An 18,900-nucleotide genomic window follows, 5' to 3' on the forward strand; every position below is an offset into this window, starting at 1 on the left:
GTGTTTGCAAATTGTTTGTGAGCGAGTGCTTTTTGAAATACCGTATAATAAACTTACCTTGGGAACATTGCATTGTATTGCTCTTTCCTGGACATTTATAATTTTTCTTCCAGCAAGCGGCGCTGTCGAATTATTACGGTCAATAGAGTCCACAGGAAGGAGGAAGCCAGGCGCCTAGCGGATAGAATTAAAAAAAATAAAAATAAAAACTCGTGGCAAAATTACTGCCGCTCGCAACATATTACTAAATTTAGTATTATTAAATTAAAATATCGGTGAAGGAGCAATTAGTTTAGCAGAGCAAAATATAGACATATAAAACTATGTGGGTTATATGAGTATATTTAATTTGGCAAATCTGACTGACTTCCTGTGCAAGAAATGTGGAAATTGATTCCTTTGGCCGCTGATGGAGGTACTAGTATGAGAAAATATTAACCGGCTGATTAATCTTGGCCTCGTCTCTTATTGCAGGTGTACCTGTGTGTAACTTAAACAGCATGCATTAACCATTCAAAAAAGCATTGAGGTTATTTCATATCTGATAACACAGATTGTCAAGTCTGCAGTGTTATGTTGTTCTTTAGAGGTTTTGTAGATCTGTTTGTTTATTATCAGCCAAGAACAGGCACCTGCAGATACAACAGTGGCTATGATGTTTACAAGTGCAGAGGTGGTTTTCTTAGCAATTCCAGGAGCACTGATGCGATTTCGATTGACATGTTTAGCAATGCAACCACTGCAGTGAGGGAAAAGTAATTTGCAAAGACACATCATGCCCCTTATGAAGTTAATGAGATCCTTCTGTTATTAATATCATTGTTGTTGCTGAATAGTTGCACAGGCTGTCTTGTGTAAGCCAAGTGGATCACATGACATAAAGGGGGCTCATAAAGTCTACAAAAAGACTTCCACATGTTCTGGATATCCAATCACTATCATATGGGGAGAAAAAAAACTAGGGCTGTGTTCACTAAAATTTAAGGAGTGTTTTAAAAAACAAAAGGGGTAAGGTGTCCCCCCGTATTATATATATATATATATATATATATATATATATATATATATATACACACACACACACACACACATATATATATATATATGTGTGTATGTATATATGTGTGTGTGTATATATATATATATATATATATATATATATATATATTAAACACACCCCTAAATCCTTAAAACACTCCTTAAATTTTAGTGAACACAGCCCTAGTTTTTTTTCTCCCCATATGATAGTGTGTGATATATGTGTGTATGTATATATGTATATATATATATATATATATATATATATATATATATATAATATATATATATATTTATATATATATATATAATATATACAATCTCAATTGTTTTTTTGTAGTGTTTTATTAAAAAAGTAAATGCTTTGAAAAATTGGATCAAACTAATAAATTTTTTTTCAAAGCAGTAAACTTTCTTAAAACAGACTTTACAATGTTGTGAATCTATACTCGTCAATATCGCTTTCATCCAGATGCCTTGTCAAGTTATTCATTATGCATTTTATTCTTCTAAGCAAATATTTTTACTATAAGTTTAACTGCTCTTAGCCCAATTCGCTCTTAAGTGTAATTATTTACTGTATCCTTTGTTTTGCTGTTATTAGAAGTTGATCTTACTGTCGACTGATTTTTAGTACTTTAACTGCTCATGTCTGTCATGTGATATTGTGTAATGTGAGATTTTGCAATGTGATACATTGTATTGTGATATTTTGTAACAACTGTAAGTCATCCTGGAAAAGGGCATATACTAATAAAATAAATAATAATAATAATAATATATGAATACATCTAAAATCTGTTTTTCACTCTGTTTTGTTGTTTGTTTTCCTTACAGGCGAGCCCTATTATTTAAAAGTGGGGGTGGACTATGTGGTTGGCCGTAAAAATTGTCCAATCCTACTTCAGAGTGACCAGTCCATTAGTCGAGTGCATGCTCATCTGACAGTTAACACCCCTGCTGCTGTCCAGGTGAATACTGAATTGTGTACTCCTTAATAACAATATTCATTTCATAATTGGTGTGTTTCAGCACTTATCTGTCGGTGTAATAACTTGTATAATGCTGTGATAAGTACTAGGGTATATAATATTCTGTGTTTATACCACTCATGTAACTACATTTCCACGAGTTATTTTTATGTTATGTTATCTCATCTCATGAATAGTAAGTTGTTGATTAAAAAAATACTCATGCTTTGGTTAGATGCATATAATCACAGATTTATTTTGAAACCAAATCAGTTGTTACAGCTAATGTAAATCAAATCCATTAATACAATTCAGTGAATTCTTGAGCTATTGTATTGTTTCATTAATATGTCGAACATTTGGGCTACTCAGATCAGCCGTCTCAGGATTCTTAACATATTGCAATTTTGGTGTGTGGAGATTATTTTATATATGTATACACAATTGTTTCTAATACAGTTCATTATTTTGTGAATTAGATTTTTTTTTTCTTACCCAGTAAAATACCCTATTTCTGAATGCAATAATATAGTAATAATAATGACAATTAAACTACATCTACCCACATCAAAAATACCCTCTTTTTAAGTACATGTTTACGAATATTATTTATTTGTGAAAAAAATTAAATAATATTACAGGCTGCTGTGAGTCTTGCCATGGATGAGAGAGATTTTATTTTTGTTTGTTTTACAAAATATTAGAAATATGTGTGCGATTAGATATGGGGTACATTTTGTTAAAAATATTTACTGTAACACAGCACACTAAAAACTAATTGAAGGGGGCGGGATTTGATCAAAATGTGTTTGCGCTCAACGACGACTCAAAGTTTGTCAAATTTAGCCATACTGACAAATGACAGCAAAGTTGCCAATAATTTTAAATACTCAGATTTGACAAAGGACTTTGCTGCTGCTAAAGTTAGGAAAATATCTTTGTAATGTATGTTCTTTTGTAATTAAGAAAATATATATCAATATATGGCAGTGGCATGGTACACAGAAAGTCAAGTGTCAAAGAAGGATTTTGTTCTTGTTATTATTATTATTTGTTTGTTTAATTAATTATTTATTTCTGCCTGGTTATTCTCACTTCTGACCTGTCAGTCTGGGCATTAAAGTATTTTTCAATAAGCCCATTAGGACATGGTCATTTTAGAAAAAGTTAATACATAGTATGTTTGAAGTGGACTGGAAGTATTCATTAACATTTTAATATCATTAATATTATTTACTGTATCTTAAATAAACGGTGCATATGATTATGTGATATGCTAACTATATAACCTATATGCTAACTATATAACCTATATGCTAACTTTAAGGTACGGTTGCTACTGTAGCATTCACTTGATGTTCTGGACCTCACACTTGATCTTCACCGCTTAGGGCCCGCACAGCCTAAGGCTGGCGCTGCCAGTCCTGGATTACAAGTTGTAGATATATATGGAGGCAATACCAGGGAAATGCTGCTCAATGAAAAAGTAAAGTGGGTTCAACAGAGTCATTAATTTTAATATTTTATCTGCCAGTATTGTCATCAAATATTAGCTAGTCAATATTTTTTTCACACTGTTTTTTGGATGTAAAAATTTGTTTTAACGTTACTAGGATATATATATATATATATATATATATATATATATATATATATATATATATTTTATTTATTTTTTCGCTTAAGAGCGAAGTTGTCAACACGTACCTGTGATTAACACTAAAGGACACTTCGATACCTTGGAGCACTTTCTCCTCGAGGAGCGCTTATTGTAACACTCCAAGGTTATTGTCGGCCCTGGAGACAGGTAAACCTTTGGAGTCTTCCATAGCAAATTTCGGTGAGTCCATACATGCTGTCTGTCTGTCTGTCTGGTTGTGTGTGTGTGTGTGTGTGTGTGTGTGTGTGTATATATATATATATAATATATGATAGATATTATATCTATATGATATATTATATAATTAATGTTACAAGTTAGATCTGGTAGATTGTTGGATACTTTTGAGTTATTACGCAAATAATCCCCCCCTCCCCAAACCCCAAACACTAGTCATTTCTCATTCCTATTAAAGTATAAAAGTATAATATGTTTTCCTCCCTGCAGAGTAGAATACGAGTCTCTGATTGTCTGTTCGTCCTGCCTGGATGGTCAGGGGAAGATCACACTCAACCAATCAGTCCAGCAGCTTGGGGGTTGTGTTGTTAACAACTGGACACAGGACTGTACTCACTTAGTCATGCCATCAATGAAAGTTACAATTAAGGTAAGTGAAACTAAATCTGAATTTGTTTTTGGCACACTTTCTTTACTACTGCAAAAAATATGTTGCCATGAGTTTACTTATCTGCAACAAATTTGTTTGCTGTAGTTTAAGTGAAGTGTAAAATTCCAGGGAGTTGCAGTTGGAGCTGTGTACAAATTTGTGAATGTCCTAAAATATTTTGCTCTTGAAATGAAAACAAAAATTCACTCGTGTACAAAGTTTGGGACAAAGCTTCGGTTACAGGATTTATCCAAGATCATTTTTTACTTTTCATTTTGCAGGTATTTAGTTTTGTATTGTTTTTAATAGGTGCACAGCCTTGTGAAAGGGGAGCTCATATGTTTTAATATTTATAATTTCATTATGAAACTTCCTTGGGCAAAATATGTGTTCTGGCTGCCATATTGTGGTCATGTGACTTTTTGGTTTCCAGGTGCTAAAGAACTAACGGTTATCGACATAAGCTTCGTAATCGGTACTCAACTGTTTGTGACTGTAATTTTACAAAGCTGACACCACCACCTAATTTCTGTTCAAACTGTCAAATCTATGTTTTGAATAATCTGTAGTTTTCCAGCCCACAATTTATCATGGAGACCGTGTGCTCATGAACTTTTATGTGACGCCCTTCAATTAGGAAAGCTTTAAAAACTTCCAATAGAAATGCACAAAAAATTATAGCAATTCCTTGATGTACTCTCTTCCCATCTCTGATGCATGCTGCTTAACGTCTGGTAGACTATAGACTGAAACGGTAAGAAATACTGTCCCAGGGAGTTGCATTTAATTTCTAAAGCAAACAATCTTTAGCATAAATATACAGGCATCAGTGATAATTTGTAAGAAAATTAATTTTAGGGCTTAAAATAAGGAGAATAATGCAGGTAGTTGAACAGTTGTTTTTTTTTTGTATGTGGGTTAAAACAGTATTTTTCCTTGTTTCAGTCCATCTGTGCCTTGATTTGCTGCCGGCCAATTGTGAAGCCTGAATATTTTACTGAACTCCTAAAAGCTGTGCAGTTAAGACAGCGCTCACCAAAGACTGATGGGTACTATTTTATGTTCAGTTATTGTTATAGAAATTGAAATTCCATACTTTGCTTTAAAAGCGGCATGTAAACCCTTTAAATGTGAGTTACATACATTGTTGTGTGGATTTGTTTTTTTTTTTTTTAATATCCAAATCCTGATAAAATGTAATATGCCGTAATACAGAAATATCCTGAATGGGTCATTGTTTTCGTACTGTATTTTACTTGAGTTCAGTGGTACTCAACTCTGGCCCTCAAGATCCATTCCAGTCCTGGTCTTTATTCCAAGTAGAGATGACACAATAGTGCATTTCCACAACATGAACAGTTGTGAGCCCACTCTTTCATGATACAATGATTATTACTGTTATTTTTCAGTTACTTTTTTTAACTGAATAAAAAGAAAAAAAATAACAAGTTATGTCTTTTTTTCTCTGTGGGATATGGTCTGCAACACAAGGAAGCTCCAGACTTTAAAAAAGAGCAAGATTCTAGCAAGAATGAAACAAATTACCAGCACACAGGTGGCAGAAAAATAATTTTAATAAAATTGCACTTATATTACCATTATTAATACAGTAGATGCTGGTTACTAGTAACCCTGATAAAGACAACTTTCAGTTATTAACAACATTTTCACGGTAACCAGTGGCATCCCATAGACTTTAATGTTAATGGATTTCGGATATTAGCAACTCTGCCGCTTAATGACAACTTTTTTTTACAATTTCAGTGGCTACGGCACGCACATAAATACATCAGGCGCACACATTGCAGTGTCTATTACGTATATGTTTTCATACCGCAGCTGTACATTTATTGAGTCTGATTGTCATCTGTCATCATGGCTTCAAAACGTGTAGACCTTTCTGTAGCCGATAAAGTTCTGATTTTGGAGGCACTACGTGAACCCGGTGCTAAACATGTATGGATAGCAGAAAAGTTTGGCATTGCAAAATCTGTTGTATCCTGCATTTTGAAATCGGCTACGAAGCTGCATGTAAAACTGAAAGTGATTTACAGCTGGAGGTGGCGAATCATAAAAAAACAAACAACATTGGACAACTACTTCTTTTAAGGTGATACTTCTGTATTGCATATAAGTCCTGTATACCAAGAGTGCTTACTGTTTTTAAAGATATTGATAGTACATTGTTGTAGTACTATGTGTACAATACAGTACGTTGTATACTTTTTGTTTTACACATCCTTGTAGTATTAGTAAACGGTTTGTTCTGATATTTGGTGATTTTCGTGTTTATTTTTTAACACTGTAATGAACCAAGATGTGTATTTTAGTGCACTGTTTCTACAACTATAGTATACATCGTTTTTCCATATACATGCACTTGAAAATATGGCTTTTCACTTAATAACAGCATTCGGTTAATAACAACTTCTTGCTGGGAACCGAGAGGTTGCTAATAAGCGGCATCAGTCAAAATGGGACTGCAAGCTTTTTTCCTCCTTATGCTTTATTTACACCTTTTATTTATTTAAATCTACTTAGAAACAGTACATAATTACAAAATATATGAAGCATCTGTATTTCTTTCAATACATCTAAAGTACTTGCTTTCTGTAAGGCACACACATATACTGCTAAGTATTCTCAGTTCTTTTTCAAATAGTCTGCAAAATAAATACATAATTTTGTACTATACAACCTGTAAGTGTGGAATAGAGCAGTATGGGCATGATGGTCTTTATGCGTATTCCTTTTTTTTCTCAATCTTATTTCGTTTAAGAAATTTAAGAAAAAAAAAAATTAAGAAAACACATTTCAATACCATTATCAACTTTACCTGAGGTAGCCTGTTTTTCTGGTGGCATAATAGCCTATAACGTCTACATTTTAATGGACGTATTGAAATTATATACTGATAATTGAAGGTGGAACGGAGGACAGTATAGGGAGGGTGCCACACTGGGGCGGAAAAAAAGTATGTTATTAAAGTTACCTTGTTGACTGCTGACGTCGTTTTAACTCCATTGGGTGGTAAGTACGGAAGGGCGTGTTTTGAAGTTGTTCCTGTTTTTGTTGTGTTTTTGGTACATTCTGTGGATTGGATGTACATCATGTGGTATTTCCCAGCTATATATATTTTTGTAGTCAAAGTACACACTAATGATTTTACCCTTATTTGGAGAGAAAAGCATCTGTTCTGCTTTCAGCCACGTCTAGTGAGTATGTGACTATCGTTTGCTACGATTATTAATTAAAAAATGTTCATAAGACGATTATCACGAATATTCCTTATCACAATATATCATACTATCGAAAAATTGTTTAATCCCTAATTTCAAGCAGGTCATAAATTAGTTAATTGCCTCTTAGCAGCTTCAGTTAACTATATTAGAACCTGCTTGGAGTAAAAAAGCTGGACTGGACTGGATCTTGAGAACCACTGCTCTAGGGAATACTTTGAAAAACAAAGTATTATTATTATTATTATTATTATTATTATTATTATTATTATTATTATTATTATTATTATTATTATTATTATTGTTTCATAAATAACTATTGCAAATGACGATCAGTGTTATTATGTGTTGATTCTTGCCCTGCAATAAAATTAAGGCAAGAGCTATGACATACAGTAACAAGGCTTTGTCTGTCACAGTTTTCACCCTCCAGTTGATGAGCCCAGTATAAGTTCAGGAGACCTAGATCTAAATGCAAGGCCAGTCCGTAGAACTGTGTTTAGAGGGAAGACCTTCTTTTTCTTAAATGCCAAACAGGTACACATTTTTTTTGTTGTTGTTGTTGTTTTTTAAACCAATTAGGACATAATCTCACAAACCATTTATTGCCTTGTCTGCTCTTCCAAATAAAGCAAATTATATATCCAAATTATATATATATAATTTTTTTAAATTTTTTTTATTGTATTTATTTATTTTATTGTAGCATAAATAGTCCTGTCACCCTGAAGCGGTAGTGCATGTGGTGGCTTCTTACACTGTTTTATGATTTTATTCATATTTTATTTACCTGCCATCTGTCCAAGTTTGCAAAATGGGAACATTTGCTTCCCAACAGGTATCCATTTTGCCAAAGAGAGCATATTACTTATTAAAAACTATTTTCAGATGTGTCTGGATGTCCTGCAGTATTACTTTAGGAAAAACTAAACAATTAAACATACAGAAACACTCCCAAAGCAATTAGGTTGGTGGTAGTCCTGTTTTAGTTTTTACTGTAACTTTTTTTTTTACATTAAGAGAACATCATTGATTTCCATTACATGATAGTAAATGTTGAACTTCATGCTGATTTGAAGTCGGCTCTCGCCAAAACAAGCACCAACTAAGATGTAGCTTTACAGTAAACTAATGTGATCCATCTGCATCTCCGTCCATTTGTGTTGCTTTCCATCTGATGATGTAGATATTCTTCTGTCTGGTGTTGATGGCTGAAGTGTAATGCTGGATCCAGGGATCAGCTTAGTTTGCCTCCCCAGTGCATCAGCACACATAAAGGCTGTGATGCTGGCTCCAGGGATCAACCCAGTGTGGTCTCCCCAGCGCATCAGCATGACAACCGTCTGGATTGAGCTAAGTAGGGTACATCTCTGGGGTCTTCAAGTGGGCACCTTCCATCCTCGGTGTTTCATTGACTAGCCCACGACACCTCAAGAGGGCTCAACAGTGATTCTGGCATCCCAGCATCACCCCCCCCCCCCCACCCCCCACTCAGCCCAGCCGAGCCCAGCTTACTTACCTGTACATCAGCGTTGCTTTATTTCTGTTGTGCTTGAGATCCCCATCCAGAATCTTTCCGTCTCAACCACAGCCAGTTGCTGCTCCTTTCTGCTGCTTCAGATAAGTTCTTTACTGTGCGACGCAACTCTTGGCCACTGAACCCGGGTTGTAGAGTATGCTACAAATCCTCGACAACCCGTCTCCACTGAGTAAACTTGGACTCTCCATCCTCGCTGTTCCGCTTCAGCAGCTAGTTGAGCATACCAAAGTTTCTTTCTCTCATAAGCCTCATTTACAGCATCCTCCCATGGCACTGTTAACCAGACCACAAGACAATGTCTGGTTGAAGGTTAGTGGTGGCAATCTCAGGTGGAAAAATAAGCCGTTGACCAACATCTGCCAGCATCTTCCAGTCTCTAGCAGCTTCCAGTTGTCCTGGGCGAGGCTTGGTTTTAACACCTTTTCTTGGTGGTTGCTCTCCTGGATGGAGGAATATTGTCTTTTGTGTTTAATGCTTTGATAGAACTGGTGGCAACTTATTGGTTACGCTTGTCTTCCAATGCTAAGGCCAAACATCGCAGTATCTGGTCGTGGCGCCAAGTAAACTGTCCTTGGCTAAGACCCACCTTACTTCCTGTCAAAATGTGACTTAATGTTACAGGTGATGAACACAAAAGACATGAGGCATCCTCACCCACCCAGAGGTTTAGGTTCTGTGGTGATGGGAGAACGTGATATGTTGATCTGATAAGGAAACTAGTCCTGCTCTGTTCCATTGTCCACAGGTCTTGCCAGCCGATCTTGCGTTGTTCCACACTCTCCCATCTCATCCATTCTCCCTGCTCGGCCTGGGAAACAGCCTTTACACATCTGATCCTCTCCTCCTGCTTTTGTACCTCATTGACTACCAGCTTCCTCCTTTGAACTGGGGTTGCCTTGTGCCATGTAAGAGGAGCAGAACTGAGACCAAGACCTCCTTTTCCATGCTGAACTTGCCCCATAATATCTCTGATTCAAAGGGCAGCCTATATACTTCAATATGAAGATATTTCTAAGACAGTGCTGTAGATGAAGTTGCTGTATCTTCTTTGTACTTTGTGTGTTGTTCTTCAAACTCACTTCAGTTGTCTAGCTGCAATCTCTCTGTGTCACCTACAGCAAAGGCACAAGGATGCAGCAGTTTATCCATCGCATTGCATTTGAAGGATTTTCATAAACTAAACTATATAACTTTTTTTGTATAATGCCATTTGATGATGCAGTATTTCAGTATTAGAGAAGCTTCTGAAATGCACCACCCTGATCTGTCCAATTTGTTTCCAGCACAAAAGACTGAGTTCAGCAGTGGTTCTGGGGGGAGGAGAGGCCAAACTTCTTGATGAGGGCATTTTGAATACATCTTTACTGGAGTCAGCAGGAAGCTGTGTTATTGATGTGGGAATGGCAAACTCTCAGATGCTTGTCTCTACGTCATTAAAGAAGTGGATTGATTCTGTAACACAGATTGTACAGAGGTACAGTAGTATGCTTAGATAGCAACATTACAGTGCAATTCTATTTCAATGGTTTTCATAACTAATGTATACTTAAACTAGGAGTTTACTGTTTTCTTGGACTTGGATTTATTTCTCAGGGACAGTGATGAAATCACATCATTATTACAATCGCAGACAAACGTATTGTCACCCTACGCTTATTATACCATAATTCAAGGTAACAGATTGTGAGTGTAATGCTGATTGCTTATGTGATATGGCCTGCATTTGTCTCCCAACCTCCTTGTTGTAGTATACAGTTCAGCTATGTACCTTGAGTAAAGGTTGTTGACCTTATTAGGTATGTTCCTGGTCTGACGTAAACTGTGAGAAAGACTGGTAGATTGACCCAATATTCTCTTTAATTTAGAGTGACAGGTGACTCGTTACTGTGTTTTACAGCAGGAACAGTTGAATTGAGAATAACGGTGGGGAAAAAATGGGAATAAATTCATTGCATTTATTTCTTTATTTGTTTGTTTATTTATTTATTTAAGTGTTATACATTAGGACAGAAGCAACACACAATGTTGTCTCTGTTTGGCCCCTCAACTTTCAGTTAAACTGTAGAATGAGTTTGCCATCAAGTACTGCAGCTAATTTATTTACTTGTGTTTCAAACAGAAAAGGTCTAAGGCTCATATCGGAAGCAGAAATTGGGCTAGCGGTCATTTACATGTCAACAGATACATACTGCAATCCACTCTGTCAAACGGATACAGGTTGGAATATTTCTAAATTGGCTGTTCAAATGTGTTTGTGTTTAGAAGTATTGCATTTCTTTGCATACCATAAGCTAGTGATTGAGTAATAATATTGCAATAATTGTTCATTATTTTATTTTATAGAAACATCCAAAACAGCCATTCCTGGTGCAACACTTTCCCAGAGCATAGCAGTAGATGAAACTATAATGCCTGCAGCGATGTTAAACATCACAGCTTATGCACCATGTACAGAAGTGTTGCACATGGTCCAGTGGTCTCAGAGTCTTGACGTACATATATAGTTATAATATATATATATATAATATATATATATATATATATATAAATACATATTTCATGCATAAACAAAGGCCATCATGCACACTTTAAAAGGGAAAAATGTGATTTGTTAATTAAGATTAATAGAATTAGGGCAACACCTTGCAAATCTGAAATTCATGTTTTGCTGTGCATTCATTATTCATTTGTTTTCATAATTTAGGGGACTCAAAACCATTGAAAACATCTTGCAACAGCTCAAAACAGCAGCCATTGTTCCCATTTTATTATATTAATTGATGTATTTTAAGGAATTTATGTATATGTATTTTTTTATTATTTTTTTTATTTTATTTTTTTACCTTCTGCAAGTCACTATTTTAGCTGTGATGCCCATTGATTTATGGTAGTATAGGTATCTTTATGGACCACTAAAACATTTCAATACAATTTAAACACTGTTGATAATTGAGCATGGTGACGATGAGACTCCTGTTCAGACTTCATGCTTTTCTTTGTCTATAGAATGGAAACCATTGGTGTTAGGCAAGTAAATGAAACGCCAGAAAAAGACTTAAGAGGCCGCGGACAATCCCGGGTGAAGGAGACATTTACTGGCACGTGCATAGTGGCAGAGACAGCAGCAACATTGTTCAGCACTGTGGACGAGAGAGAGAAGACAAGACCTTCAACTAAACTGGGCAATAAGAATAAGTCATCTCCAAGCAACACCACTGTGACCAGCGGAAATAAAAAATCTCCTTCACAGCAACAGTCAAATTCCCTGGCAAATTACTTTCAGCCACTGAGTAAAAAAAGGTGAGCGAGAAAGAAGACAGTAGGCTCTCACCAATATGAACAAGTTGGGAACAGACCGGTGGGATCAGATCAGTGATTTGTTCGGAATACTGATCATAATTTGTATCAAACTAAAAATGCCTCCTCTAGCCTTTTTATGTAAAATAGGAACTGATTGTTATCTGAGTGTTATGCTACTTCTGTGTATTGCATTGGAACCCAGATTCATCAGTCCTGACGGTTTATAAATTATGCAGAAGTAAGTCCAAAAAAATGTGGCAATTTATCAAATTATGCATACACATATTACACTATTGTATATATTGGTATTGATTTCCATTTTGTTGCAGGGAAAGAGAAGAAAATGAAACAGTTGACTTGTGTCAGGCCAAACAAGCAAGAACAGACGAAAACCAAAACAAAGTACCAACATGCCCAATGCCTCAAAAAAGCCAGACCAGGCCAACAGCTGAGAAAAGACAGTCGCAGATCCAGTTTCCTGTGGAAACCTCTCTAACAAAAAGCATCACAGTGGGAGAACACTCTGGGATGGTCAGTACCAGAAAGACAGAGCTGACCCGTGGCTCTGGGGATTCCAGCCCGAGGGCAGCACCCAGGAAGAGAAAGGACTTGGATGAGTTGTTTGCCGAGACAGTAGCAGGGATTGAGGACCTTGAAGACATCATGTCTCAGCCCATGGAGCAGGACCAGGAAGAACCACAGAACGTCAGCAAGAAGAAACGGATAGAACCTGCTGCTGAAGCAGTGCAAGATGTAACTGTAAGTGAATATGAAAACAAGCCAGCAGTAAGCACATCTCGTGTCTGCTGATACATGAGAATTCTCTTATTAGTTTAATCATCTCCTCAATGTGAATAAAAACAATGGGACAGACTATAAAGTCTTGATTCTCAAATAAACTGAATAACACTGTGTCGTAATAAAAGTTGTATTTTATTGTACAACCAGACATTACCTTCTGTGAAATCAGCTGTTGTTGTGGCAGCCCATCATAGCAACAGGATTACACGTGATTATTTTGCAGTTGGTACTGCTTGAATATTGTACATAAAAGGCCAAGTTTCTGCACAACTTTATTTTTATGTTTTCTGTAGATCATTAAAATGATTTAACATCTTTCTTGCTTTTTACACTGTATGTATTTATTGACGATATTTGTATTCTGTTTCCACAAAGGATTTTATGAGAGAAACCGCTGTTCAAATACGACAAAAGGAATTTGAAGCCAAAGAGAAAATCCCATTGTCTCAAAAGAAAGAGAGTCATGTGTGTTATGTTTTTTATAAATTTTATTTTGGCTTTGTGTAACATTGTGCTGTGTGTGACTTTGTTGAAATATAACGATTCCAGTTTGGTCTGTTCCAGCCTTCAGGATTACTCCTTAAAAGTGATGACAAAGATGACATCCCACGCAACCTCATAGTGACAGAGTTCAAGTCCTTGGTTGTTAGCGTTCCTGCGCGGCCAGCTGCAAGGTCATACCAAGCAAATGTAAAGAACTTTAAAAAGTTCAGAAAGGTAAGACCTGGTTGTCTCACAGTAGGTAGGTGTCTATCATGTTGTATGATTGATTCACGATTTTACTCACAAATAGTTTCTAATAATATGATCATGCCCTGTACAATGACATTCTAAATGAACAACATTCAGACATTTCTCTGGTATTTTGAAGTATGTTAAGGGTTAACAATAGATAAATGCAATGTAATTATGTAACACAACTGAATCATATTACTTTTGCTATCTATAAATATCAGTAGAATTGCTGTATTACTACTGTAAGAATTAATAACTTTTGTATAAAAGCAACAGCAATATTGGTGTTGGTGCTGGTATTGTGGGCTTCATAAAATCAAAGTAGCAGGATTTATTATTCTGCTGTTCATAAATAAATACAAATAAAATAAAAAAGGTCCCATGGTAATAATTAATCAAACCAGTGTAAAAATTACAACATCATAATTCATATTTACAGTGATGCTTTTGCATTGCAGATCCCTTTTCCTGGAGCAGCGGGTCTCCCCAACATCATTGGAGGCTCAGACTTGGTGGCACACCAGGCAAAAAAGAACTCTGAACTGGAAGAGTGGCTGAGGCAGGAAGCTGAGGTGTGTGCTGTGCATGGCGTCAGGGAAAGAAAAATACAATTCAAGCTTTTTCCCAGTTGCCTATTATACCTTGCATGCAGCAGGGTTCCAGTGTTAAAAGAATTATGTAAAATCTCAATATTATTGCTCTGAAAATAGTCTATTCCAGTGATAAAGTAAAAAAAATAAAAAAAAAGAGTCTGGCACGTAAACATAAAACATACTGTAAATAAATGTATACTGTTTTCTTTGCAGGAGCAGAGCCAGTGTGCTAGAGAGGAGTCCATTGCAGATGATTTGTTCAGGTATGGTTTTCAGTAACCTATGTAAAAACTCAGACCTTCTGTTTCATGTCTTCTGTCATTTGTGTCACAAAACCCTTCAAGCCAGAAAGTTGTAAGATACATTTTAACCTGTTTTAGATTAATACATTCTGAAAACATGAGGAAAGCAAGTAGAGATGGTAACTCATCTGTATGTGTACTAAAATAGTAGAAACTTGATGATTTATTAACTGGTTCAAAACAGTTATTCCAGTTATTCAAATGACAGGTGCGTAGATAATTTTGCACCCCAAAATCACAAGGGAACAAGTGGTTCTCTGTGTCAGTGGTTTTCAACCTGTGGTACACGTACCTTTACTGGTACGCACCGACAGTTCTTTTATGACGATACGATTCCTTGCAGCAGTTGTGACCAAACACGTGTGAGTACTGTTGTGTATTAAAAGTAGCTTAAAATGAACAGTTGCATTTAAGAAACTTAGAACAGGAACAACAACAAATGCAAATACACTTAAGGTCTGTGTACTGCACATGTGACATTAACAGAATGCAGTGGAAACTTAAAATAAAGAAAATAATTAATGAAGGGCTGTAATGCAGCAAAAAGTGCAAGAATTAAACAAACAAGGAAGTGAAAAGGTTACCGTACCAAGCTGAAAAAGATAATCTTACGAACTCCAGTAAGCCTATTATCTTTCACCAGTCTAACTGTAGAATGCATAAATAAAGTTTTGAGTCAACACGTCTGTTGCGTCTTGCATTCCAGATATAAGACTTAGTTACATTGTTTCCGTCAGCAGTTTAAGTATGATTTAATTGCACAAGATTCCAGATGAGCTGATAATATCTCTTCAGCCAAAGAAACAAACACGGTAATTTATGAGCACCGTTACCATTATGTAAAACAGTATAAAAAAAATGTATATCGGAGATTTGTTAGATTGCATTTAATTACACCTGCTTGCCATGGGAAGGTGCATTAATAGGATTACAAAATGGAGCACCACTGCAATCCGCATCTCAACACTACAAACACAAGCCGGAAACTTTGTAAGCTACAGTGTACACACAGAGGTTTGTAGGGCTCAATTAGGACAGTATTTCCATTGTACAAAGTTATTTCCCAAGGTATTTTTTAAGCTGTCTTTCCCATTTTACGTGCTACTTGTCGCTAGACGCATATGGTGGAGCGACAGCGTGGACAAAAGAATTGGGGCAGACAGTCTGGTTTATCCATCCCTCACTTGATCACAGATCGCAGTTATCGGGGCATATAATCAAACCGGGTACTGGGACATGCAGCTATGGACTGCGTTTCAGTTCATCTTTAATCACTTGTGGCAGCTCTTGTAGGGAAGCTGACTGTCATGTAGCAGATATTTGAAGAGTTTTCAGTCACCTCTTCCTCCAGAGGGGAAGTATGTTAATTTTTTTTTTTTTTTACATTAAAAAAAAAATGTAAACCTCAACATGATTTTGTAGTAAAGCTTGTATGATTGACTAGGCAATTTGGCAGAATCAAAACCCCAGAATTCATATCCCTGAGTGTCTCTGAAGTGGTGTGCTGGGTGAGTGCAGATCTGTGTCAAGGCTGTGGCAAGTTTCTGATCTTGGCTGTGGATCCCATGGGACTCTCCACATATGCCTGACACTCACAGAGGTTGGGAGGGAAAAGCAGCAGGGATCCTCACGGTGATCCATCAACCCCATGCTAACCAGTTGTGCGGTGAACTTGAGCGGACACTTGCATAGCTGGCCTTTGTCCTTCAGGGTCCAGAAGCTCCCTACCATCTGCTGTTGAGCTCTTGGGGGTAAGGAGGTAATTGGCATGGCGGGGATTGGAGGACAGACACTAACTTTCAGTTTTCCTGTGCCCCTGTGAAGAGTAGGAGCAGTAAGGAATTATAACTGGGCATTCTAATTTGAAAAGATGCAGTTGGATGCAGAAAAACTTGCATGGCGTTTGGAAATACAGTATAAAACCGTTGATAAAGGTGCCATGTTATGCACACTGTTAAAATATATATATATATATATATATATATATATATATATATATATCAGAAATAACATCCTAGTCATTGTAGTATTCTGAAACTCATATACATTTGACCCGCATCAAATTATTTCACTTGTTCAAATTGAAGTACAACACAGGAGTTGTAACTAAAAATCAATTCAGTATATCAGTATACATATATAATGATAATATTTTTCCAAGGCAGTAAAAAATAGAGAGTACAAATTTGCTGCAACATTCAATTTCATTCATAAATAAAAGTGTAAGTAAGCGTCAGCCCTGAAATATTGCTAAAGAATATTTATTCTGTTTTAAGCAATCAAAACCTAGGTCATTTCAGAAAATGGCTAATGCAGTAATTGTTGCTTTTTATGTTGCAGACATGTACACTGCACTGATTTATTTGTACTCTTATCCTCTACTACTAATATATTTAAGCACATGCTGGGAAATTTCTAGCTGTGTACATGTGATCTGTTCTATAGGGGATAAGTGAGAGTTGCTTGGATACAGTGTTAGCTTACAATTGGAGTTCCAGTTAGACGGTGATGTAATTTGGCTCAAAGGCTGTGACGTTTTCCTGCCAAAAACGTCTGGTGAATGGCATCTGATTTTAGTGAAGCAAAAATGTTTGATTATCGAGTCATGGTTCCCAGCCATTCATGCATGAAGAAAGCATAACACTGGAGTTTCAAAGAAAAACAACATATTGTGTTTTTGTTTTTGCAAAGAGTAAAAACATTTGACACTACTGCATTTGGAGGGAAGACCTTTCCTCCTAAACCATCAGCTGTTTAAAAACAAAAGGTGTTTTAATCAATAATTTTGCCTCTAAAATAACAAAAACATTTTGACCAGTAAACCTTTTTTTAATAACTGGAATATTATGCATTTATTTTCATGTCAGATTTACAATAAACTAACTGAAATAGACCAGCAATTCAACTTGTGTTGCCTTCAGGATAATGATGCTTTTATTTTAAATTTAAATATCTTATTATAACCCCTTTTGTTATATACAGGTACAACCCCAAATCAACAAAACGAAGAACATAAAGACAAAATGGACCAGCACTTCCATAAAAGATATATATATATATATATTTTTTTTTTTTTTTTAATGGAAAATAATGAATGTACTGTCACAATTGTATACACACAAGGGCTGAAAAAAAGTGTTACACATTATTGTCTTCATTTTCCAGCTAGATAAGCCCCAGCATGTGTTAATATATCCCCATCAGACTTTATCCTAGCCTTGTATGTAGATGATAGTCATAATGGGCAAAACAGACACACTTGACTGACAGGAGGTGTTTGTTTTGGTAGATGCCTCTGTACCTCAGAGAGTAGACTTTTCTGCATAGTTCGATACCAGCTTCCTTGAGTAATTATTGAGTAATAGTTAGTATCACACCAGAAAAGTGTAAACCTTTTGACAAAAAAGTGCTCTCCTAGACAATGCTGGCAGGTGTTTCAAACACTAAAATCAAATATACACAAAGTTGTAATTGAAAAATGCGTTCATGTTGCATGTAGAGATTGCGATAAAAGGCTTTTAGCTAGACTGGTCCCGCGATGACCACAATGTGGGTCTAATTAATTGTGTACAAGAAGTATGTTAGAATTGACTTTTTTGTTTAAGATTTTATTTGTTCATCATAACAATTAAAAACATATATACAAAACAAATATTTGCTGCTTCTTTTAGCGTGTTGTAGTAACATTAAAAATGAAAAATGTATGACAGTTTCATTTTTGTCAAAAAGACTTTTTGCATTAAAAAAATAACTTGTTACAAAGCAATCTTGGTAAACTCTTAGCTTCTTAAATTATTTTACATGCTTCCTAAAATGAGAATTAAGCTTTTCACTAATAAACTGAATTTATGCAAACTTGCAGTTTTACTGTCTTTGCTAGATTTATGTATAATTTTTACCTTGGTAAGCATTAACTTCAGAGCTAATGTTTCCAAACATTCACATGGACAACGACACACTCCTACAAGTAAGACCTCTGTTTGTTTGTAGATTTTTTTTCCTTAAAATAATGTTGGAACAAACTACTTTTCACACTAAATCAACCAAAATGCTATGAATGTATGAAAATAGACATTGTACATGTATATTAAACTTAATTATGTTATTTTACAAA

The 18,900-nt window shown here is 35.7% G+C and overlaps 1 protein-coding gene across 1 annotated transcript; it reads left to right on the forward strand.

Annotated features, from left to right (window-relative positions):
• The first annotated feature begins 145 nt into the window (after positions 1-145).
• On the forward strand, positions 146-18,641 carry LOC121313991 (nibrin-like). The gene is given in 16 exon segments (XM_041246759.1): positions 146-415; positions 1,876-2,009; positions 3,794-3,849; positions 4,117-4,276; positions 5,222-5,325; positions 7,935-8,052; positions 10,339-10,529; positions 11,175-11,272; positions 11,399-11,528; positions 12,062-12,355; positions 12,685-13,114; positions 13,532-13,621; positions 13,721-13,873; positions 14,350-14,463; positions 14,698-14,747; positions 17,769-18,641. Coding segments are annotated over 16 exon segments (2,190 nt in total). The 5' UTR covers positions 146-381; the 3' UTR covers positions 17,803-18,641.
• The last annotated feature ends 259 nt before the right edge of the window (positions 18,642-18,900 follow it).

The sequence above is a fragment of the Polyodon spathula genome, chromosome 4, assembly GCF_017654505.1.
Source record: "Polyodon spathula isolate WHYD16114869_AA chromosome 4, ASM1765450v1, whole genome shotgun sequence".
In the NCBI taxonomy this organism is placed as follows: Eukaryota; Metazoa; Chordata; class Actinopteri; order Acipenseriformes; family Polyodontidae; genus Polyodon; species Polyodon spathula.